The following is a 26,035-nucleotide window of genomic DNA, read 5'->3' on the forward strand; positions in this document are numbered from 1 at the left end:
CATGATCAGGCTGCTAAATACATAGGGTTAGAGTACATTCAGTTGTGTGGTCTACAGTGCTTTGGAGTACCAGGTATTGAATTGTCAAATCTGCCTTGGAAGATTAATTTAATTTAGTTGCAAATGTGCATCAACTTGTAGCAACTTTAATCCCAAAGAAACTGATAGGCTATTCTTTACACACCTTTCTCCATCTTTCGACCAAACGAGGACGGTCATTAGTTGTTAGATTGCTGACAAGTGCTAGGAATTCCTCACAGCGGTATGGTGAACAGTGCAAGTCACTTCAAATGGAAATTTGTTGCTGTTCTGAACATAATGTGAATGTGTACCAGATGCTATTGGTTTCACCAGATGGAGTTGCTGACTTGTCACAGCAGTTTCTTTGTGTTAATTAGAAGGTGAAAAGAATTTCATGTGTTATTTTCTTCTCCACTCCTGAAAATAGTCGGCGAGGCTCTGGCCTGGGCAAAAGAGGAGCATCTGAGGCTCGCCGACAGGAGAAGATGGCAGATCCTGATAACAACCAGGATGGAGCAAATTCTTCTACACGCACAGAAGATGTACCTCAAGGCGCGTCAGGTAAGAAATAACCATTCTCTTTTAACCAGACTTTAAAAAATGTAGTGATATATAATTTTTTGCAGAATGCAGTGCATGGCAAAAATGGTTGAGTTGAAGACTTTTTTTATTCATTCATGGGATATGGGCGTCACAGGCAATGCCAGCATTTATTGTCCATCCCTAATTGCCCTTGAGAAGGTGGTGGTGGTGAGCTGCCTTCTTGAACCTCTGCAATCCATGTGAGGTAGCTATACCCACAGTGCTGTTAGGAAGGGAGTTCCAGGATTTTGACCCAGCGACAGTGAAGGAACGGCGAGATAGTTCCAAGTCAGGATGGTGTGTGGTTTGGACAGGAACTTTCAGGTGGTGGTGTTCCCATGTAACTGCTGCCCTTGTCCTTCTAGCTGGTAGAGGTCGTGGGTTTGGAAGGTGCTGTCTCAGGAGCCTTGGTGCGTTGCTGCAGTGCATCTTGTAGATGATGCATACTGCTGCCACTGTGCGTCCGTGGTGGAGGGAGTGAATGTTGGTTTGTTTGTGGATGGTGTGCCAATCAAGCGGGCTGCTTTGTCCTGGATGGTGTCAAGCTTCTTGAGTGTTGTTGGAGCTGCACCCATCCAGGCAAGTGGAGAGTATTCCATCACACTCCTGACTTGTGCCTTGTAGATGGCGGACAGGCTTTGGGGAGTCAGGAGGTGAGTTAGTCGCCACAGGATTCCGAGCCTCTGACCTGCTCTTGTAGCCACGGTATTTATATGGCTATTCCAGTTCAGTTTCTGGTCAATGGTAGCCCCTGGGATGTTGTTAGTGGGTGAATTAAGCGATGGTAATGCAATTGAATGTCAAGGGGAGATGGTTAGATTCTCTTTTGTTGGAGATGATCATTGCCTGGCACTTGTGTGGCACAAATGTTACTTGCCACTTCGCCCAAACCTGGATATTGTCCAGGTCTTGCTGCATTTCTACACTGACTGCTTCAGTATTTGAGGAGTCACGAATGGTGCTGAACATAATGCAATCATCAGCGAACATCCCCACTTCTGACCTTACGATTGAAGGAAGGTCATTGATGAAGCAGCTGAAGATGTTTGGGCCTAGGACACTACCCTGAGGAACTCCTGCAGTGATGTCCTGGAGCTCAGATGGTTGACCTCCAACAGCCACAGCCATCTTCCTTTGTGCTAGGTATGACTCCAACCGGCAGAGTTTTCTCCCGGATTCCCATTGCCATATTCAGTCAAATGCTGCCTTGATGTCCAGAGCAATCACTCACCTCACCTTGAGTTCAGCTCTTTTGTCCATGTTTGAACCAAGGCTGTAATGAGGTCAGGTGCTGAGTGGTTGTGGTAGGAACCCAAACTGGGTATCATTGAGCAGGTTATTGCAAAGCAAGTGCTGCTTGATGGCACTGTTGATGACACCTTCCAGCACTTTGATGATTGAGAGTAGACTGATGGGGCAGGAATTGGCCGGGTTGGACTTGTCCTGCTTTTTGTGTACAGGACATAGCTGGGCAATTTTCCACATTGCCAGGTCGATGCCAGTGTTGTAGCTATACTGGAACAGCTTGGTTAGGGGTGCGGCAAGTTCTGGAGCACAGGTCTACAGTGCTATAGCCGGAATATTGTCAGGACCCATAGCCTTTGCAGTATCCAGTGCCTTCAATCGTTTCTTGATATTATGCGGAGTGAATCGAATTGGCTGAAGACTGGCATCTGTGATCGTGGGGACCTCGAGGGGGCCGAGATGGATCATCAACTTGGCACTTCTGGCTGAAGATTGTTGGAAATGCTTCAGCCTTGTCTTTTGCACTGATGTGCTGGGCTCCCCTATCATTGAGGATGGGGATATTTGTGGAGCCACCTCCTCCAGTTAGTTGTTTAATTGTCCATCACCATTCACGGCTGGATGTGGCAAGACTGCAGAGCTTAGATCTGATCTGTTGATTATGGGATAGCTTAGTTCTGTCTATTGCATGCTGCATATGTAGTTTGGCATGCAAGTAGTCCTGGGTTGTAGCTTCACCAGGTTGACACCTCATTTTGAGGTATGCCTGGTGCTGCTCCTGGCATGCCCTCCTGCACTCTTCATTGAACCAGGGTTGGTCTCCTGGCTTGATGGTAATGGTGCTGTGGGCCACGAGGTTACAGATTGTTTTTGAGTACAATACTGCTGCTGCTGATGGCCCACAGCACCTCATGGATACCCAGTTTTGCATAGCTAGATCTGTTCGAAATCTATCCCATTTAGCCTGGTGATAGTGCCACACAACACGATGGGCGGTATCCTCACTGTGAAGGCGGGACTTCGTCTCCGCAAAGACTGTGCGGTGGTCACTCCTACCAATACAGTCATGGACAGAAGCATCTGCGGCAGGCAGATTGGTGAGGACGAGGTCAAGTATGTTTTTTCCTTGTGTTGGTTCCCCCACAACCTGCCACAAACCCAGTCTAGCAGCTATGTCTTTTAGTGCTCGGTCAGTAGAGGTGCTACCGAGCCACTCCTGGTGATGGACGTTGAAGTCCCCCACCCAGAGTTCATTTTGTGCCCTTGCCACCCTCAGTGCTTCCTCCAAGTGGTGCTCAACATGGAGGATTACTGACATCAGCTGAGGGAGGGCAGTAGGTGGTAATCAGTAGGAGGTTATCTTGCCCATGCTTGCTCTGATGCCATGAGACTTCATGGGGTCCGGAGTCGATGTTGAGGACGCCCAGGGCAACTACCTCCCTAATGTAGACCACTGTCCCGCCACCTCTGCTGGGTCTGTCCTGCCATTGGGACAAAACATACCCAGGGATAGTGATTGCAGTGTCTGGGACGTTGTCTGTAAGGTATGATTCCGTGAGTATGACTATGTCAGGCTGTTGCTTGACTAGTCTGTGGGACTGCTCTCCCAACTTTGGCACAAGCCCCCAGATGCTAGTAAGGAGGACTTTGCAGGGTCGACAGGGCTGGGTTTGCCGTTGTCGTTTCCGGTGCCGAGGTCGTTACCGGGTGGTCCGTCCGGTATTATTCCTTTTTATTGACTTCGTAGGGGTTAGGTATAAGTGGCTTGCTAGGCCATTTCAGAGGGCATGTAAGAGTTAACCACATTGCTGTGGTTCTGGAGTCACATGTAAGCCAGACCTGGTAAGGACAGCAGATTTTCTTCCCTAAAGGAAGTTAGTGAACCAGATGGGTTTTTACAACAATCGACTGGTTTCATGGCCATCATTAGACTAGCTTTTATTTCCAGATTTATTAATTAAATTCAAATTCCACCTTCTGCTGTGGTGGGATTCGAACCCATGTCCCCAGATCAATACAAAAACAAGAAATGCTGGATTCACTCAGCAGGTCTGGCAGCATCTGTGGAAAGAGAAGCAGAGTTAACGTTTCGGGTCAGTGACCCTCCCCAGATCAATACCCTGGGTCTCTAGGTTACTAGTCCAGTGACAACACTGCTACCGCCACCCCATAGATTATGGAGCCTGATCCAGAACCAATCTTTTCCCATGTAGAACAAATCTGATGGGTAAATTGTGTATTAAGAAGCATTCAAGAAATCTGCAACTGATCAATATCAGTTCCAAAATAAGTGTTAAAATTTCAACATTTGTTTTAAATGTCTAAGATTAAAGTATATTCAGATGCTATGGCTGTTCCCTCAGCTTTCAATTGATAGCATGGCTTTAGAGTGGGTTTCTAAATGAGGTTTGGTGATGCTTCTAGGATCTGAAAATATTCTACTCTTGTGTATGTCAAGTGGAAGTTCAGCACTTTATCCAAGCAACCTGGCTTTATTTCCAGTTGTGCAGCGCATGTCTTAAGTCTAGTTCCAGTGGAGGTTCCATGCACGTTCTTTGGAAACCTGAGACTACCTTTTTGATTTTGGGTTTGAGTTGTCTGGAAAATAATGCCAGCAGGCACTAGCAGCAGTCCTAATCTTGTTCTCCACAAATTTATAATCCCTTTGATCACCTATTTTGATTTTTTTCAGAATGGTTGTACTCTTGACCCTGGTTTTGACATATCTGCTCCATAAGCTTCAATAATTTCTTTTGATGGGTGGAATGTTCTATTTTTGGGCTCTGGTTTTTTTTTTGTGTAGTTTATTATCACCTCCAATATGGTTTTCCTTATTTTTCAGATGTAGGTCATCCTCCTTTTTAGAATTAGAATTAGAATATTACAGCGCAGTACAGGCCCTTCAGCCCTTGATGTTGCGCCGACCTGTTCTTGTAGTTCTTGTATCCTAACGTTTCTCTTTAAATTGGAGTGATTGGATCTCCTTGATTTTAAGTTATGTCTAAACGTAGACTATTCTGCAGGCCTCATATCAAAGAACACAGTCTGACCTGAGGTCATGACTGCTTCAATGGAGGAATAACGAGACTTCTGTAAATTTCCTCTATTGAGTAGTGGATCAACTCACTCTGGTGTGAATCACCTCTACTCTCTGGATAAGATACCAAATCGAAATTGTCAGTGAATCCTTTACTGGTTGGAGGAATATTTTCTTGTAAATCGTCAGGCTGTTGCCAGTACTTAGTGGTAAACTTGATAAAAGAACTTGGGACCAGCAGAATGGTTGTTCCAAGTACTATACCTAATGGGTAGTTAATTAGTACTGTTGTACTCAGTGCATGAAACTTTTTTGCGCTTGTCATTTTCAATTTAAGTAAATAGTGTTTTATACATACTTGGAGAAACTAACTGAAAAGAAATTAGTTTGCTCTGACCTGAGTTTATAACTCCGATGTATTTTAATGCAGCTTCTAGTACACTCAGCAGACTTCTGTTGATGCCTTTAAAGTAACCAAATCAAGTTTTTTTTTTTTGCAAAAGTGGAGTAACTTTAGTTTTGTTCACTTTAGCTTCTAGTTCTGTTGCTGGAGCTGTTGGAATGCCAACTTCTGGAGAGAGTGAGTCTGATGATTCTGAAATGGGCCGACTGCAAGGTGAGGAATCGCTAGATCTAATTGTACAGTGGCATTAAGCCTTGTTGTATTGATCTCAGTAGACTTGTGCTATTGCATGAATTTGCTTTTTTAGGCAAAATGCACTTAAAATATGAAGCCAGAAGGTGCCATGTTTGTATCTTTGTGAATTTATGCAGGAAAAAAGCACTCTTGTCCTGTCCTCAAGTTGTTCAAAATCAGTAATTTAGTCTTGGAGATGCAGTTACTGTTCAGGTAAATGTGACACGAGAACAACCAAAAAAGGGAAGGTCTGTGATAAGGTAGAGGACGTGAGAGATTAAATGCCAAAAGGTTTCATAGAACCATAAACAGAAACGTAGAAAATAGAAGCAAGGGTAGGCCATTTGGCCCTTCGAGCCTGCTCCGCCATTCATTATGGTCATGGCTGATTATCCAACTCCTTAGCCTGTTCCGGCTTTCGCCCCATACCCTTTGATCCCTTTAGACCCAAGAGCTATATCTAACTCTTTTTTGAAAACATTCAGTGTTTTGGCCTCAACTGCTTTCTGTGGTAGCGAATTCCACAGGCTCACCACTCTCGGTGAAGAAATTTCTCCTCATCTCAGTCCTGAAAGCTTTACCCCGTATCCTTACACTATGACCCCTGGTTCTGGACAAAGAACAAAGAACAGTACAGCACAGGAACAGGCCATTCGGCCCTCCAAGCCTGCGCCGATCTTGATGCCTGCCTAAACTAACACCTTCTGCACTTCCAGGGCCCATATCCCTCTATTCCCTTCCTATTCATATATTTGTCAAGATGTCTCTTAAACGTCGCTATCGTATCTGCTTCCACCACTTCCCCGGCAGCAAGTTCCAGGCATTCACCACCCTCTGTGTAGATTAAAAAAAAAAAAAAAATTTGCCTCACACATCCCCTCTAAACTTTGCACCTCGCACCTTAAACCTATGTCCCCTAGTAACTGACTCTTCCACCCTGGGAAAAAGCTTCTGACTATCCACTCTGTCCATGCCGCTCATAACTTTGTAAACCTCCATCATGTTGCCCCTCCACCTCCGTCGTTCCAGTGAAAACAATCCAAGTTTTTCCAACCTCTTCTCATAGCTAATGCCCTCCAGACCAGGCAACATCCTGGTAAACCTCCTCTGTACCTTCTCCAAAGCCTCCACGTCCTTCTGGTAGTGTGGCAACCAGAATTGCACACAATATTCTAAGTGTGGCCTATCTAAGGTTCTGTACAGCTGCAGCATGACTTGCCAATTTTTATACTCTATGCCCTGACTGATGAAGGCAAGCATGCCGTATGCCTTCTTGACCACCTTATCCACCTGCGTTGCCACTTTCAGTGACCTGTGGATCTGTACGCCCAGATCTCTTTGCCTGTCAATACTCCTAAGGGTTCTGCCATTTACTGTATACCTCCCACCTGCATTAGACCTTCCAAAATGCATTACCTCACATTTGTCCGGATTAAACTCATCTGCCATTTCTGCGCCCAAGTCTCCAACCAATCTATATCCTGCTGTATCCTCTGACAATCCTCATCATTATCCGCAACTCCACCAACCTTTGTGTCGTCCGCAAACTTACTAATCAGAGCAGCTACATTTTCCTCCACTCCCACCATCGGGAACATCCTTCCTGTATCTACCCTGTCAAGTCCTGTTAGAATTTTATAGGTTTCTATGAGACACCCCTCTCACTCTTCTGAACTCCAGCAAATATAATCCTAACCGACTCAATCTCTCCTCATACGTCAGTCCCGTCATCCCAGGAATCAGTCTGGTAAACCTTCGCTGCACTCCCTCTATAGCAAGAACATCCTTCCTCAGATTAAGGAGACCAAAACTGCGCACAATATTCCAGGTGTGGCCTCATCAAAGCCCTTATAATTGCAGCAAGACATCCCTGCTTCTGTACTCTAAACCTCTCGCTATGAAGGCCAACATACCATATGCCTTTATTACCGCCTGTTACACCTGCATGCTTACCTTCAGCGACTGGTGTACGAGAACACCCAGGTCTTGCTGCATATTCTCCTCTCTGTTTATAGCCTTTCAGATAATCTGCCTTCCCGTTTTTGCTACCAAAGTGGATAACCTCACATTTATCCACATTATACTGCATCTGCCATGCATTAGCCCACTCACTCAACTTGTCCAAATCACCCTGAAGCCTCCCTGCATCCTCCTCACAACTCATCCTCCTACCCAGTTTTGTGTCATCTGCAAATTTGGAGATATTACATTTAGTTCCCTAATCTAAATCAGTAATGTATATTGTGAATAGCTCCTAGCACCGATCCCTGCGGTACCCCAGTAGTCACTGCCTGTCATTCGGAAAAAGACCCATTTATCCCTACTCTTTGTTTCCTATCTGCCAACCAATTTTATATCCATCGCAATATACTACCCCCAATCCCATGTGCTTTAATTTTGCATGCTAATCTCTTATGTGGGACTTTGTCGAAAGCCTTCTGAAAGTCCAAATAAACCACATCCACTGGTTCCCCCTCATCAACTCTACTAGTTACATCCTCGAAGAATTCTAGTAGATTTGTCGAGCATGATTTCCCTTTTGTAAATCCATGCTGAGTCTGTCTGATTCTACCACTGTTCTCCAAGTGCTGTGCTATAAAATCTTTGATAATGGACTCTAGAATTTTCCCCACTACCGACGTCCGGCTGATTGGTCTATAATTCCCTGCTTTCTCTCTACCTCCTTTTTTAAATAGTGGGGTTACATTAGCTACCCTCCAATCTGTAGGAACTGTTCCAGAGTCTATAGTATCTTGGAAGATGACCACCAATGCATCCGCTATTTCTAGGGCCACTTCCTTAAGTACTCTGGGATATAGATTATCAGGCCCTGAAGATTTATCGGCCTTCAATCCCATCAATTTCCCCAACACCATTTCTCTACTAATACTGATTTCCTTCAGTTCCTCCCTCTCACTAAACCCTCTGTTCCCCAACATTTCTGGTATGATATTTGTGTCCTCCTTTGTGAAGACAGAACCAAAGTATGCATTTAGTTGGTCAGCCATTTTTTTGTTCCCCATAATAAATTCCCCTGTTTCTGGCTGTAAGGGACCTATATTTGTCTTCAATCTTTTTCTCTTCACATACCTATAGAAACTTTTAGTCAGTTTTTATGTTCCCCGCAAGCTTGCTCTCGTACTCTATTTTGCCCTTCTTAATCAATCCCTTGGTCCTCCTTTGCTGAATTCTAAACTGCTCCCAATCCTCAGGTCTGTTGTTTTTTCTGGCGAATTTATATGCCTCTTCCTTGGATCTAATGCTATCTCTAATTTCCCTTGTAAGCCATGGTTTGGCTACTTTTCCCGTTTTACTTTTGCGCCAGGGATAAACAATTGTTGTAGTTCATCCATGTGCTCTTTAAATGTTTGCCATTGCCTATCCACCGTCATCCCTTTAAGTAATGTTTCCCAATCCGTCATGGTCAACTCGTGCCTCATACCTTTTGTAGTTTCCTTTACTAAGATTCAGGACCCTAGTCTCAGAATCAACTACGTCACTCTCCATCTTGATGAAGAATTCTATCATATTTTGGTCACTCGTCCCCATGGGGTCTCGCACCACTAGTTTGTCAATTATTCCCCTCTCATTACACAATACCCAGTCTAGAATGGCCTGTTCTCTAGTTGGTCCCTCAATATATTGGTCCAGAAAAACATTCCATATACACTCCAAGAATTCCTCCTCTACGGTATTGTGACTAATTTGATTTGCCCAATCTGTATGCAGATTAAAATCACGCATAATTGCAGATGTTCCTTTATCGCATGCATCTCTAATTTCCTGTTTAATGCCATTCCCAACATCACTACAGTTTGGGAGTCTATATACAACCCCCACTGACGTTTTTTTTGCCCCTTAGTGTTTCTCAGCTCTACCCATACAGATTCCGCATCGTCAGAACTAATAACGATCTTCACCATTGCATTAATTTCCTCTTCAACCAGCAATGCAACTCCACCGTCTTTTGCTTTTCGTCTGTCCTTCCTAAATACTGAATATCCCTGGATGTTCATTTCCCATCCCTGGTCACTTTGCAGCCATGTCTCCGTAATCCTGACTATATCATACCTGTTTACATCTATTTGCGTGTTTAATTCATCCACTTTATTGCGAATGCTCTGCACGTTAAGGCGCAAAGCCTTAAGGCTTGTCTTTTTAACATTACTTGTCCTCTTCCCAATATTTTTCACTGTGTCCCTGTTTGATTCTGGCCCTTGATTTCTCTGCCTATCACTTTTCTTATTCCTCTTACTGTCTTTTGTTCTTGTCTTTGATCCCCCCTCCTCTGACTCCTTGCAAAGGTTCCCAAAGGTTTCATGGTGCAAGGCCAAAGGGAGTGGTAATGGGACAAGTAAAGAAACATGAGATGCGACTTGATGAGATGTGAATGGCAGGAAGCTGCTGTCTGAATACAAAGTTGAAGGAAATAAACGAGAAGAGGAAAAATCCAAATCAGCAAAGAAACACAAAACAAAATGGATGCAGAGGTTGCATTCTAAAATTTTTGAATTCAGTGAGTCCAGAAGGCAATAGAAAGATAAGGTGCTGTTTCTGAGCTTGCATTGAGCTTCATTGGAATACAGTAGCTGGTCAAGGACAGAAAGGTCAGTGGGAGCAAGATGGAGAATTAAAATGACAAACGCCTGGAAGCTCGGGGTTACGTTTGTGCACTGAATGGAGGTGTTTAGCAATACAGTCACCCAGTCTGCATTTAGTCTCCCCAGTGTACAGGTGACAATATTGCAACCGTGAATACAGTGTACTAAATTTTGAGAAGTACATGTACAGCAGCGTTTCACCTGGAAAGTGTTTGGAGCCTTTGGTGAGAAAGAAAGGTAAAAGGACAGATGTTGCATCTCCTGTGTTTGTATGAAAAGTGCCCTAGGAAAGGGAGGGGGTGTTGCAGGGTGACTGAGGAGTAGACCAGCGTATCACTGAGTGGAAGGGAAGATATGTTTGGTGGTGACATCATGCTGGAGGTGATGGAAATGCAGAGCATGATCCGTTGAATATGGAGGCAGGTGAGGACAAGGGGAACTATCTTGTGGTTCTGGGAGGAAAGGAGTGAGTGCAGAAGTGCGTGAAATGGAGCGGTCGCGGGCCCTGCCAACCATGGTAGGCGGAGGGGGAGGAATCCTTATTTGTGGTAATAGGATAAATCTGAAGCATTACTATGGACGGTTGCTCTGTCCAAACAGATGCAACGGAGAAACTGGGAGTGGAATAGTCCTTCGAGGAGTAGGTGGGCTTGTGAATATTCATTGATAGCCTATCCCCAGAAATGGCGACAGAGGTCAAGGAAGGGAGGAGTTGGAGATGGGCCATTTGAAGGGTGGAAATTGGAAGCCAAGTTGATGATTTTCCATTCCAGGGCGAGAGCAGGAAACAACACCAATACCTGAAGGAGAAATGAGGATGGGGGCCGAGTAGGACAGGAACAAAGACTGTTTCATATCCCACAAAATGGCAGGCATAGCTAGGGCCCATGCGGGTACCCATAGCAACATCTTTTATTGGAGTAAGTGAGTGGAGTTGAAGGACAAGTTATTTCTTGTGAGAACAGGTTCAGCCAGGCAAAGGAGTGTGGTGAGTGGTTCGGCCTCCCTTTCCTATGGCATCTTCCATGTAGGTGAAGGAGATGCAACACCTGCCCTTTTTTACGACCCCCTTTCTCACTGTCCCAGGCCCCAAATACTCCTTCCAGGTGAGACAGTGATTTACTTGCATTTTCAATTTAGTACACTGCATAGCCTGCTCACAATGTAGTCTCCTGTACATTGGGAAGACCAAATACAGACTGGTTGACCACTTTGCTGAACAATTCCATTCAGTCTGCAAGTGTGGCTCTGCGCTTCCAGTTGCTTGTCATTTTAATTTTCCACCTTGCTCCCACTATGACCTTTCTATCCTTGGCCCGCTACTGTGTTCCACTGAAGATCAATGCAAGCTTGAGGAACAGCATCTGGGCACTTTACAACCTTCAGAACTCAACATTGCATTCAATAATTTTAGATTGTGATCTCTGCCCCATTTTGTTTTATTTTTGTTTAGTTTTTTCTCATTTATTTCCTTTTAGTTTGCATTCAGATGGTAGCTATCCTGTAATTCACACCTCCTCTAGACACATCTTTTGATTCTTGTTCCATTACTACTTCATTTGGCCTTGCACCTTAACCTTTTCTCATTTAATCTGTCCTGCCCTCCAACTGATCAGACCGTCCCTTTTGTTCACATTTTCTCCCTTTTCGTTCTCATTTTCTCCCTTTTCACTTGCTCAAATCCTAATACATTTCTAACTTTTCTCCATTCTCATGCAAGGTCACACCTGAAACATAAACTGTTTTTCCGACAAAAACTAGCACCTTTGGACTTCTCAACTTGCCACTTGGATGTAAAACTGCAGTTGCAATCCAATTTTTATATTGACTGAATTTTGGGTAAAAATGAAAATCACGTGGCTGATTGACCAATGCTAATTTTACACATGGGCGGCAAGTTTAAAAAAAAATCTACCTCTTATATTGATGTCCTCATTTTTTAGCGCTTAACTAATTTGTGCGTCAGCTGTGGCTCAGTTGGTAGTACTCTCACCTCTAAATCAAGTCCCACTCCAGGACTTAAGAAAAAAAACTAGCCTGCTACATCAGTGCTGCACTGTCAAAGGTGCCGTCCTTCAGATGAAATGTTAAACCGAGGTCCTATCTGCCTCAGGTGGGCGTAAAAGATCCTGTGACACTACTTCAAAGAAGCTGGGAGTTAATCCCTGGTATCCTGGTCATGATTCATCCATAAGTGAACATCACAAAAACAGATTAACTGGTCATTAGCACATTGGTGTTTATTTTTTTTAAATTCTATTTTAGAGATACAGCACTGAAACAGGCCCTTCGGCCCACCGAGTCTGTGCCGACCAACAACCGCCTATTTATATTAACCCTACAGTAATCCCATATTCCCTATCACCTCCCTACACTAGGGGCAATTTATAATGGCCAATTTACCTATCACCTGCAAGTCTTTGGATGTGGGAGGAAACGGGAGGAAACCGGAGCACCCGGCGAAAACCCACGCAGACACAGGGAGAACTTGAAAACTCCGCACAGGCAGTACCCAGAATCGAACCCGGGTCCCTGGAGCTGTGAGGCTGCAGTGCTAACCACTGCGCCACTGTGCCGCCCACAGTGGAGGCTTGTGCACCAACTGGCTGCTGTGTTTCCTACATTACAACACTAAACAAGAAATTTTTCCCCTTGCTGCGTTCAAATTGGAAGTCTGATCCAGGGACAGTATTTTATTACCAATACAGCTGTTTAGATGTTTGTGGTAAAGATTCTGCACCATTCCCTTCCAACAGATCTACAATGTGCATGTTCTATCTAAAGTTCTTAATTGTTCATAAGAAATCTGCTCTCTTTTTCTTTCTCTCTGTCTCATTTTCATTCTCACTTCAGTGCTCTTGCTCTTTCATTGATTACTCTCTCTTTCTCTCTTCCCCCCCCCCCCCCAAACCCCAAGTTGAAGCATTTTACTTTAAATGGTGTTGCATTAATAATGCTAATTTTAAGGCTAGTGTTGTCACGTCTGTGGTGTTCGTTTCTATGTATACTGTAAGTAGGTGGAAATTATTTTTCACGACTTGGTAAATACAATGTTTACCATTTGTTTTGTCTGCATTACTGCAGAGACCCAGTCATTAACCACCATTTTTATATAGCACCTTTAATGCAATAAATCATCCCAAAGTGCTTCATAGCATTATAGAACAACATTTGACATCAAGCTGCATAAAGGGGAAAAAAAGACTTGCACTTATATAACACATTTCAAGTCCACAGGATGTCTTGAGTGAGTGCCAGAGCTTAGGGGCTTGGCAGCCAATTAAATACTTTTGAGGTGTAGTCAATGTTGTCATGTTGAAAATATGGCAGCCATTTTGTGCACAGCAAGCTCCTACAGACAGCCATGACCAGATAATGTTTGTTTTGGTGATCATTGAGGAATGAATATTGGCCAGGGCCCTGTGAACAAGTCCGTTACTGCTCTTTGAAATAATCATGGGATATTTTACGTCTACCTGAGAAGGTAGATAGGGCCTTGGTTTAATATCGTTTCTGAAAGACAGTGTAGCACTCCCTCAGTACTGCACTGGGTACCAGCCTTGACTTTGTTCAAGTCCTGGAGTGTAATGTGAATCTGGAACCTTCTGCTGTCAGCACGCTCGCCTCTGATTCAGGAGGTAATAAGGCAGATCACCAAAAGCTTGGCTGAATAGAGGTTTTAGGGAGGAAAGAGAAGTGGCGAGTTGCAGAGGTTTAGTGAGTGCCAAAGCTTAGCACCTTGATAAGCTGAAAGCATAGCTTTCAATGATGGAACAATTGAAATTGGGGATGCTCGAGGCCAGAATTGGAGGACCATGGATACCTTGGAGGGTTGTGGGGCTGGAGGACATTAGAAGTAGGGAGGAGCAAGGCCATGAAGGGATTTGAAAACAAGGATGAGAATTTTTAAGTGGATATGTTGCTTAACTAAGCCAGTGTAAGTCAGTGAGCACGGGTGATGGGTGAAGGGAATTTAGTGAGAGTTAGGATTCCGGCAGCAAAGTTTTGGATGACCTCAAGTTTATGGAGGGTAGAAGAATGTTGGAGGCCAGCCAGGACTGCATTGGAATAGTCAAGTCTAGAGGTAACAAAGGCATGAAAGCAAGTGAGCTGAGACAGGGTGGTTTCAGGTGATTTGGAGGTCTTAATGGCACGGATCTGTGATCGAAAGCTCATCTCCGGGCCAAATACGACACTATGGTTGCTAGGAGTCTGGTTCAGCCTCAGACAGTTGCATTCTTCAGGTTTTGGCTCACTCATTAAAATGCTTTCTCTGAACTGTGCACGTTGTAAAAATTTGAAATCTCACTTAATGCTGCAATCGGTTAATTTCTGTTCTGCTAATGTTCCCATTAAATGGAACACTATCCTACTGCAATATGCATTACCAGTAGCTAATCATGTGCTTATCTTGTTCTAGCTTTATTAGAGGCACGTGGCCTTCCACCCCACCTTTTTGGCCCCCTTGGTCCACGAATGTCCCAGCTTTTTCATAGAACAATTGGAAGCGGTGCAAGTGAGTAATCATGTTGATATTTAAGTATTGTAGAATCATAGAATGGTTATACCATGGAAGGAGACCATTTAGCCTATTGTCTGCGCCGGCTGTCCTAGAGCAACTCAGCTGGTCATACGAACATACTAATTAGAAGCAGGAGTAGTCCCACTCCCCTTCCCCTTTCCCTGTAGGTCTGCAGATTTTTTTCTCTACAGCTGCTTATCCAAATCCCTTTTGAAAGCCTCTACCACGCTCAGTCAGTGCATTCCAGATCGTAACCACTCTGTTTAAAAAAAAAAAAAAAAAATCCTCATGTTGATTCTTTTGCTGTTCTCCTTGTATCAGTGTCCTCTGGTTTCAATCCATCTCAGTGGGAACAGTTTCTTGCTATCTACTGTCCAGACACCTCATGATTTTGAACACCTATCAAATCTCCCCATAATCTTCTCTTTTTAAAGAGAATGTTACGCTCACATGGTTCGTGGTTTGTATTAACTTTCTAGAGGTTACTTTTAATTTGGGAACTGTATTTTTTTAGTGAAAGGCAAATGAAAACACATGGTTTGAGAAGTTGGCAAACAAACCTAAGGTGGTCTATGTTTATTCAGTGAGGTGATAATGGGAAGTGTGAGGACCCTAAATAATGGGATCCTCTCTGAGCTTCTTGATTGAGGTAGCTGCAAACACATTGGGCTGTGCATTTTGAAAGCCCATCGCTGAAATAGGTGGCGGGCGAAAAACATGGCAGCCTGTGAACACTGGGTGCACGTTGAGAAGCTGGTGTGATTCCAAACGCGGCAGCACATTAGCATGACTGAGGCGGCCGGCCGTCCGCCCCATGATGTGGAGGAGTGGGCGAGCTGGCAATGGCATGCCAGCGCCAATATGCAGGCGCTGGCACCATTTTTAAAGGGCGTAGAGCCCTAAATGACAAGTGAAATTTTTAATGGGCCAGTTATTTTACAGTTAATAAAAATGAATAGAAAAGTTTTTCCGTGATCTCTTCCTTCCCCTGCCCTGCCCAATGGCATCTCACACATTTGGGGCAGCGCAGTAGTTAGCACTGCAGCCTTGCAGCTCCAGCGACCCAGGTTCAATTCTGGGTACTGCCTGTGCAGAGTTTGCAAGTTCTCCCTGTGACTGCGTGGGTTTTCGCCGGGTGCTCCGGTTTCCTCCCACAGCCAAAGACTTGCAGGTTGATAGGTAAATTGGCCATTGTAAATTGCCCCTAGTATAGGTAGGTAGTAGGGGAATTGTGGGGATGTGATAGAAATATGGAGTTAATGTAAGATTAGTATAAATGGGTGGTTGTTGGTCGGCACAGACTCCTTTACCCTTTCCCATCACCTCCCCACCAAACAGAAGAGTTTGACCCTGCTCTCTGCCCGCTTTTTTGAACAAAGGTGTAACATTTGCAGTCCTCTGGCACCACCCCTGCATCGAAGGAGGATTGGAAGATTCTGGCCTATGCTATCATTTCCTTCCTCACTTCCCTCGGTATCTTTGGATGCATACCATCTGGACCTGGTGATTTATCAACTTCAAGTCCAGCTGGCTTTTTAATACCTTCTCTTTATCAATTGTTAACCCATCCAGTATCTCAACTGTTGCTTCTTTCACTGTGACCTTCAGCAGCATCTCCTTCCTTGGTAAAGGCAGATGCAAAGTAGTCATTTAGTACCTCAACCAGGCCCTGTTGGTCCTCAATCATCCCCAAGCCTGCTCTTATGACCCTTGTATTATATACTTCCTAGAGGATTTTGGATTCCCTTTTGTTAGCTGCCAGTCTCTTTTCATACTGTCGTTTGGCCTCTTCCTTTTTTACTTCCTCTTGGAACTTTCTGTATTCAGCCTGGTTCTCACTTGCATCATCAACCTGACAGCTGCTGTATGCACCCTTTATCTGCTTCATCTTACTCTTTATCTCCATCCGGGGACCTCTGGCTTTGCTTGCCCTCTTTATCTGTCCCCTTGGAATGTATTTCGACTATAACCGAACCATCTCCTCTTTAAAGTCAGCCCATTGTTCCGTTACATTTTTGCCTGCTAGTCTCTGATTCCAATTTACCTGGGCCAGATGTGCGCACTCCCCACTGAAGTTGGTCCTCCTCCAATTGTTTTTACCCTAGATTATATCATCTCTTGCATATCTAACCTAAACAAAGATCGCTGTTTGACCCACCTCCATTCCCAGTAAAGGCCTGCTCAGGTGGGAAAAACAACCTGACCCAGACCCGAGCTCGACCTGGCCCGAGTCCCTCTAATTTCGCCCCGACCCCAACTCGACCCAACCATCCCTTTACTTGCCTTCCGACTCTGAACCTCCAGTTAGCTGCAGCGCATGTGATGTCATAGTGATGTCACTCGCTCACTGCGCAGACTCCATTTCGTCCCGGACTCCCAACTCAAGTAATTTTTTTTTTAAAAAGACTTACCAGGAGAGCACTTACAGTGTGTGTCAGGCCCGACCCGACCCAACCCGAGCCCGAAAGTTGGACCCGGAAGAGTGACCCAACCCCGACACGTCGTATGGTCCCATCTGGTTCGGGTCGGGTAGCAGGTCTTTAATTCCAGAACCAGATACAGTAATGCTTCCTCCTGTGTTGGGCTGGAAGCACTGATCAAGAAAATTCTCTTGAACGCACTTCATAAATTCTTACCGCACTCTGCCCTTTACAGTATGACTCTCCCAGTTTATAGTAGCTTAAAGGTCTCCCATTGCCACAGCTATAGTTTTTGCGCCCCTCTAATTTCTCTGCGAATTTGTTCCTCTTTCTTTCCCACTATTTGGTGGCCTATATAATGCATCCAGGTGTGCAATGGTACCCCTTGTTTGTTAACTCTAACCAAATAGTTTCTGTTCTGACCCTCCAGGCCATCTTCTCTGTCCAGCACTAATATTCTCAAGTAATACTGCCACCCCTCCTCATCTTTCCTGAATACCTTGTATCCAGTCATATTTAGTACCCTGTCCCGCCCTTTTGCTGAGCCAAGTCTCTGCTGTTGCAATTTTTCTTTGAAGCTATTGCTACAAGTGTGTAATAAAGCTTTAAGAAACTAATTTTAAGTCATTGGCAATGTGTGTGATTTGACTGACTGGTTCAGCATAGTGACATTGCCTGCACTCTGGTCCGAGGAGTGGCTAAAAGTGTTTCCTTGCCACAGCAGAGTGCAGCTGAAGTAATATTTAAAACTGCAAAATGGCAGTTGACATTCTAACTAACAGAACAATTTTCCTTAGGTTCAAAGGCACAGCAGCTCCTACAGGGTCTACAAGCTACTGGAGATGAAAGTCAGCAACTTCAAGCAGTCATTGAGATGTGCCAGCTACTGGTAATGGGGAATGAAGAAACCCTGGGAGGATTTCCAGTGAAGAGTGTTGTTCCAGCTTTGGTAGGAACCATGAAATGTCTAGTCGTCATTTGGTAGTACAGAACTTGAGAATTGCTGAAAATAGAGACATGTTGAAGTTTTTCGTCTTGCATTCATCAGGACAATACGCAAGAATAACCAATGTAAGGGTTACATTGGTTATTCATGCTTACTGTCCTGATGAGTGCATGATGAAAAGCTTCGACAACATGTCTCTATTTTAAGCAATTCTCAAATATCTAGTCGTTTTGCATATAAAATCTGTTCTTTACAAATTAGTTTCATTTCTGTAGCATGACATGCATTTAGAGTTAAGACATCTTTGTAAGGGTGCTATTAATTTTTTTGACTTCAGAGCACAAAGTGTGATTGACATTTTCAAAACGTGAAACATCAGTTCTAGTGGGCATGGTTAAGCCCCATGGTAATGCTGACAGCTTAAGAAAAGCCACAGAGGCCAAAATTACATGTTGAATGAATTAGAAGAAAATGCAATCTAGTTTCTAACTAGTTGCTTTTCTGGCATACAACAAGTACATGATTTAGTACCATGAGTTTCATGAGAGCAGTACTGTCGTGTAAGATTTGAATTATTCCTGTTCCTAAGTCTGTTAACACTTAATGAACCCTTAATGGGCCTGGACAACATCCAGGCTTGGGCTGGCGAGAAACATTCATGCCATACAAGTGCCATTCAATGACCCCTCTCCAATGAGAGAGAATCTGAACGTCTCACCTTGACATTAAATGGCATTACCATCATTGAATCCCCACCATCAACATCCTGGGAGTCACCAATGACCAGAAACTTAACGGGATCAGCCATATAAATACTGTGGCTACAAGAGGCTGGAAATTCTGCAGAGAGAGACTTAACTTCTGTCTCCCCAAAGCCTGTCCACCATCTACAAAGGACGTCAGGTGTATGATGGAATGCTCCCCATTTGCCTGGCTGTGTGCAGCTCCAACAATACTCAGGAAGCTTGACACCATCCAAGACGAAGCTCGCTTGACCAGCTACCACCTTCAAAATTCACTCCCTGCACTACAGGTGCTCAGTGACAGCAGTGTCTATCATCTACAAAATGTACTGTAGCAACTCACCGAGGTTCTTTGACAGCACCTTCCAAACTCATGACCTCTATCACCTCGACGAATAAGGGCAACAGATGCATGGGAACACCATCTTAAAGTTTCCCTCCAAGTCACTCACCAACCTGACTTGGAAGTATATCGCCAGTCTTTCATTGTCACTGAGTCAAAATCCTGGAATTCTCTCATTTAGAGCATTGTAGGTGTACCGACTGCACATGGACTGTAGCAGTTCAACAGCACCACCTTCTCAAGGGGAGACGGTGATGTCACTGGACTTCTAATCCAGAGGCCCAGACTAATGCCCAGGGACACTGGTTCAAATTCCACCACGGCAGCTGGTGGAATTTAAATTCAATTAATCTGGAATTGAAAGCTAGTCTTAGTAATGATGCCATGAAACCATTGTCTATTGTGGAAAAAAAATACCCATCTGCATCACTAATGTCCTTTAGGGATGGAAATCTGCTGTCCTTACCTGGTCTGGCCTACATGTGACTCCAGACCCGCAATAATGCGGTTGACTCTTAAAAATACCCTATGAGATGGCCTAGTAAGCCACTCAGTTCAAGGGCAAATTTGGGGATGGCAACAAATGCTGGCCTAGACAGCGACACCCTTGAAAGAATAAAGTAAAAAAAAAAAAAATTGGGGTTGGGTAGTAAATGCTGGCCTTGCTGGTGGCGCTCACGTCCCACGAATGAACAAAAGAACAACTGCACCAATTTGGCATTCTCCATTTTTAAGCATGGCACACAGTACTAACTTTCTCTCAACTTTATAACTAGCAAAATTACAATTTGTTCTGATGCTGGAAAGTGAGGATAGCCTGTGAAGATTTTCACATTGGTTGTGTGATGTAGAAAATGAAAATTAATTGAAAGGAAAGGTGCTATGCAAAACCAGAATCTGCAGCAATGAAGAGTTAACAGTTTCCAGCTAATGAATTGTGTATACAGTAAAATTGCATCAATTCAATTGATTTAAACCTCACTACCATATAAAATTCACTGGAAAATACTCTGGGAAAGGAAGTTGTTTATATTAAACTAAATCTTGGAACTACTATACTTGTGCAAAGTTTCGCTAAGGTAAAGTGATAAATGAGGTTAGTATTTGGAAATATTACATTTTAATTGTGCAGAGCAATAGGTTTCACATCTTTTGCGTGAGTTTAATCTGTATGCGTGCTGGTATAAAATGGTAACCTCAGTTGAAACTTGGAAGGAAATTTTTGGCAGATCTAAGACTTGTGACAGAACTTGAGTCAAGGAGAGTAAATCATTGTATCCATGTAATAGTTATTTCTTAAGCCAGCATGTTGTGATTAATATGCAAGCTGAAGAATATAGGAAGTATTGACTTCTCTATATTAGTTGGAATTCTCCATTATAGAGTGCTGGGATATGGTTTGTGCTGAACATAATTGAGATATGGAGTGTGAAGATACTGAGGTTATGCTCTAGTTAGCTTCGTTTAAAGATGTAATTACCTTCTCGGCTAGTTCTTAAATATGTACAAAATAGAATTACTAGTCTTTTAAATGCCCTTGACTCTTGAAATATGCACCTCAACTCCTCATGAAATAACTCCTTATTTCTTTGCAGATAACTTTGTTGCAGATGGAGCACAACTTTGACATTGTAAGTATTTCCCATTAGGGTGGTTGTTAAATCTTTCTTGAGCTTGTTCATTTACTGAAGTATTCTGCATTCTTCCAATATGATAGATGAACCATGCTTGCAGAGCATTGACTTACATGATGGAAGCTCTACCTAGGTCATCGGCTGTGGTTGTTGATGCCATTCCGGTCTTCCTGGAAAAGGTGAGAATATGTGAACCAATTACAAAAATGTAACTAACTTTATGAATCCCTTAACCAACGCCACCTTTCTCCCCACTACAACACGCGTCAGATTCCACATACATGCTAACAGCACCCGACTCTACTTCAATATATCTCTCTTGACCCCTCCACTGTCTAAGTTGCCCGACTGCTTGTCCAACATCCAATACTGGATGAACAGAAATTTTCTCCAACTAAATGTTGCTTTCAGTCCATGCCACAAACTATGTTGCCTAACAACTGATTCCATCCCTCTCCCTGGCAGCTGTCTGAGGTGGAACCAGACTGTTCGCAACCTTGGTATTATTGCACCCAAAAGATGAGTTTCCATCACATTTCATGCCATCGCTAAGGCCACCTATTTGCACCTCCATACTGCCTCAACTCATTTGCTGCTGAAACCCTTTTTCATGCCTTTGTTACCTCTAGACTTGACTATTCTAATGTACTCCAAGCTGACCCTCCATAAACTTGAGGTAATCTAAAACCCTGCTGTCCCATGTCCTAACTGTCACCAAGCCTCATTCATCTGTCATTGTGCTCGCTAACCTATATTGGCCCCTCGTTAAGCAACGCCTTGATCTTTAAACTTTTCATCCTTTGTTGCACATCTCTCCACAGCCTCGTCCCTCATCTGTACAATTTCTTCCAGGTCCACAGCTTTCAGGTAGCCATACTTCTTTAATTCTGACCTCTTGAGCACCCTTATTTTAATTACTCCATCATTTATGCCTGTGCCTTCAGCTGCCAAGGCCCTAACCTCTGGAAGTCTTTCCCTAAACTTCTCTACCTCTTTCCTCCTTTTAAGACGCTCTTTAAAACATAGTTCTTTGACCAAGCATTTCGTCATCTGCCCTAATATCTCCTTACGTGGCTCTGTGTAAAAATTTTGTTTAACTCTCCTGGGAAACGCCTTGTCTCATTTTATTATGTTACACCTATATAAAATAAGTTGTTTTACTCTCGTCAAATATTATCACTCAAACTAAAAGTGAGAATATCTGATTTAGTAGTGGCAGGAATAAATTGTGAAAATGTTTCAGCAGCTTGTGTTTAAATGAGCAAACAGTAATTTTTTTCTTCGCAGGGTGCTGAACTTAGTTTTTAAGACAGCTGTGGGATCTGTATCAGAAGACTTGCTGTCTTTTTGACTCTGGGGAAAATTGACTGCATATTTTGTGTTTCCACTTGGGCAGAGAAATGAACATTGAGACTCATACTTTGAGCAAATGGTGTGTCCTGCCCCTCCTTCCTCTGCCTTCCCCCAGCTCCTGTAAGGCTACTCTTTCAAGGTTTTGAAGTACATACAAGTGTAATCGTTGGCTGGCATTTGATTCCACTCGACATTGTATTTGTGGAGGTCTGAAATACTTCAAACCTTCCAAAGGAAATCCCAGCCCCGCATTTATAGGAGAGCATAAGATTTACTGTTTTTTTTTAAACTATCTGGATGGGTGTTGTGTAGGTTTCTGTCAGTTTTATTCCTTGAATCCTTGTACTTTACAAATATAACTCGCGGCAAGGAGAAGACCACTGGACCCAAAAGTCATCCCTTTCCAATAGATGTCACATCTTCGGCCTTCAAGTTATTTTACTCCCTTTACTGTAAAGCATTCAATTTCTGCTTGAATCTGTTTATCAGGGGGTTCTTTGGTTTTTTTTGTATATCTCTAGCTTGTTATATAATAAGGTTCTCTCTGCTTCCTTTCAAGTTATTTTTAACTTTTGCATCCAACATTTGACCCCTCGATCACCATCCAGTCTTCCTGGCCTAGGTTTGCCTGTGCCTTGCTTAATCTTGGAACATATTAATTAGGTCACCTCAATCTCCTTTCTTCCAAAGAGAAACCAAGCTTATTTTCCTGATTCTCAAATAGTATCCTATCAAAGATATCTACTGTAGATCACCAAAGTTACACACACTATCCTGGATGGCACTTATTCAGCATGAACAAAACATTTTGACTTGGATTTTATCTTCATGAACTTTATATTCCTACAATTCTTGCCTCCTTTAACATCCCTGATTTCCTTCAGTCGCCCATTGGTGACACTGCCTCTAGTGGCCTAAGCCCTAAGTTTTGGAATTCACTTCCTAAAACACCTTCAGCACCCTTTTCTTTCAGACACTCCTTAAAGCCTACCTCTTTAGCCAACCTTTTGATCACCACCTGTCCTATCATATGTAGCTCAGTGTTGAGATGTGTTTAACACTCCTATGAAGCACCTTGGGATGCTTTACTAATTTAAATGCAAGTTATAGCTAATTGTTTTGTAGCCAAATATTTGAGATTGAGGATGTTCATAAATTTATCCAGTGATCTCTGGTACAGTTTACCTATTGGCTGCTTTTAGTTCCTTGCTCTATATCATTACGGGTGAGGTCCCGGAGGACTGGAGAATTGCTAATGTTGTCCCCTTGTTTAAGAAGGGTAGCAGGGATAATCCAGGTAATTATAGACTGGTGAGCCTGACGTCAGTGGTAGGGAAGCTGCTGGAGAAGATACTGAGGGATAGGATCTATTCCCATTTGGAAGAAAATGGGCTTATCAGTGATAGGCAACATGGTTTTGTGCAGGGAAGGTCATATCTTACCAACTTAATAGAATTCTTTGAGGAAGTGACAAAGTTGATTGATGAGGGAAGGGCTGTAGATGTCATATACATGGACTTCACTAAGGCGTTTGATGAGGTTCCCCATGGTAGGTTGATGGAGAAAGTGAAGTCGCATGGGGTCCAGGGTGTACTAGCTAGATGGATAAAGAACTGGCTGGGCAACAGGAGACAGAGTAGCAGTGGAAGGGAGTTTCTCAAAATGGAGACGTGTGACCAGTGGTGTTCCACAGGGATCCTTGCTGGGACCACAGTTGTTTGTGATATACATAAATGATTTGGAGGAAAGTATAGGTGGTCTGATTAGCAAGTTTGCAGACGACACTAAGATTGGTGGAGTAGCAGATAGTGAAGGGGACTGTCAGAGAATACAGCAGAATATAGATAGATTGGAGAGTTGGGCAGAGAAATGGCAGATGGAGTTCAATCCGGGCAAATGCGAGGTGATGCATTTTGGAAGATCCAATTCAAGAGTGGACTATACAATAAATGGAAAAGTCCTGGGGAAAATTGATGTACAGAGAGATTTGGGTGTTCAGGTCCATTGTTCCCTGAAGGTGGCAACGCAGGTCAATAGAGTGGTCAAGAAGGCATACGGCATGCTTTCCTTCATCGGACGGGGTATTGAGTACAAGAGTTGGCAGGTCATGTTACAGTTGTATAGGACTTTGGTTCGGCCACATTTGGAATACTGCGTGCAGTTCTGGTCGCCACATTACCAAAAGGATGTGGATGCTTTGGAGAGGGTGCAGAGGAGGTTCACCAGGATGTTGCCTGGTATGGAGGGCGCTAGCTATGAAGAGAGGTTGAGTAGATTAGGATTATTTTCATTAGAAAGACGGAGGGTGAGGGGGGACCTGATTGAGGTGTACAAAATCATGAGAGGTATAGACAGGGTGGGTAGCAAGAAGCTTTTTACCAGAGTGGGGGATTCAATTACTAGGGGTCACGAGTTCATAGTGAGAGGGGAAAAGTTTAGGGGGGATATGCGTGGAAAGTTCTTTACACAGAGGGTGGTGGGTGCCTGGGACGCGTTGCCAGCGGAGGTGGTAGACGCGGGCACGATAGCGCCTTTTAAGATGTATCTAGACAGATACATGAATGGGCAGGAAGCAAAAAGATACAGACCCTTAGAAAATAGGCGACAGGTTTAGGTAGAGGATCTGGATCGGCGCAGGCTTGGAGGGCCGAAGGGCCTGTTCCTATGCTGTAATTTTCATTGTTCTTTTATTACTTAACAATCATCTATTGCACTCATTTGCACCTACAAGTCACTGAAAAAATCTGAATTTTTATGAATGGATTCATTATTTGCTTTGCTGGTTATTTGGTATTTGCAAATTTGGAGATTTTACTTCAGATACCCTGATAAAAGTTAGGATGTATTTGAAGTTAAGACCCCCTGTGTCTTGCCCCCCTTGGGTACTCTGTTAATCACCTATTTCCAGTCTGAAAGATTGTCATTTTGGTTTTCTGTTTTAAATTCATTATGCATCACCTTAATTTGTTTCCATTCCAGACCTTTGACCATTAAACACCGATGTAGTCCCAATTACAAATCAACTGTTAGCCATCTGAGGGGAGCGCAAGCTGAAAAATCCCAACCAGTTATTTAAAAATGACTTCTGCTGACTTTAATGTAACAAGTACTTTTTTCAGTATTGACCCACTTGTTCTGTTTGAAAGGGCTTTCCACATCTCTAAAAGAGATAACCATTTTGCAGTTACTGCTGAAGGTAGCTTGTAAGAAACTAAATTTGAAACCAAGCGCCTGTGAGTTCTCTTAATTTAGGATTACTTAAAATTGGAAAATTTGTCAAACCCACTCCTTGATTGGATAGTTTTTCCAAAAACCAGTCTCAAAATTCCTCCTCCTCCTATCAGAGCAACCATTTAGGAGTTGTATTTTCTGATTGCTAGTGATTTCAGGGTCAGTTATTTTATTAGAACTCCATTTGCTTGTGCTGTAAATACTTGGAAATTTAGATGTACTGAATTTAGACCTGACTGCTTTATAAAACCTTGGTTTGGCTTCAACTGGAGTATTTTGTCCAGTTCTGGGCACCACACTTTAGGAAAGATGTGAAGGCATTAGAGAGAGTGCAGAAAAGATTCACGAGAATGGTTCCTGGGATGAGGAACTTCAGTTATATAAATTGGTGATGTTTGGACTGTTTTCTTTGTAGTAGAAAAAGTTGAGAGGAAATTTGATAAAGATGTTCAAAATAGTTAGGGGTATGGACAGAGTAGATGAGGAAAAATTCTTTCCATGGTGGAAGGATCGAGAACAAAGGGACGCAGATTTAACGTAATTAGCAAACCAGCAATGGCGACATGAAAAACTTTTTCAAGCAGCCAGTCATTAGGATCTGGAATTCACTGCCTGAGAGTGTGGTGGAGGCACTCGAGGGAATTGGATTGTTATCTGAAAAGGAAGAATGCGCAGAGCTACAAGGTTAAGGTGGAGGATGGCACTAGGTAAACTGCTCTT

General features: G+C 43.4%; 1 protein-coding gene across 11 annotated transcripts in view; it reads left to right on the forward strand.

Moving 5' to 3' along the window:
* trip12 (thyroid hormone receptor interactor 12) overlaps positions 1-26,035 on the forward strand; it is a 185,762-nt gene that overhangs the window by 62,505 nt on the left and 97,222 nt on the right. For all 11 annotated transcript variants that reach the window (XM_068042545.1, XM_068042547.1, XM_068042550.1 and 8 more), the window contains 6 exons: positions 449-582; positions 5,418-5,501; positions 14,544-14,639; positions 17,863-18,014; positions 20,693-20,728; positions 20,815-20,910. In XM_068042545.1, the coding sequence (XP_067898646.1) occupies positions 449-582; positions 5,418-5,501; positions 14,544-14,639; positions 17,863-18,014; positions 20,693-20,728; positions 20,815-20,910 (598 nt within the window). The remainder of the gene's footprint in view (positions 1-448; positions 583-5,417; positions 5,502-14,543; positions 14,640-17,862; positions 18,015-20,692; positions 20,729-20,814; positions 20,911-26,035) is intronic.

The sequence above is a fragment of the Heterodontus francisci genome, chromosome 11 (genome assembly GCF_036365525.1).
Source record: "Heterodontus francisci isolate sHetFra1 chromosome 11, sHetFra1.hap1, whole genome shotgun sequence".
NCBI lineage: Eukaryota > Metazoa > Chordata > Chondrichthyes > Heterodontiformes > Heterodontidae > Heterodontus > Heterodontus francisci.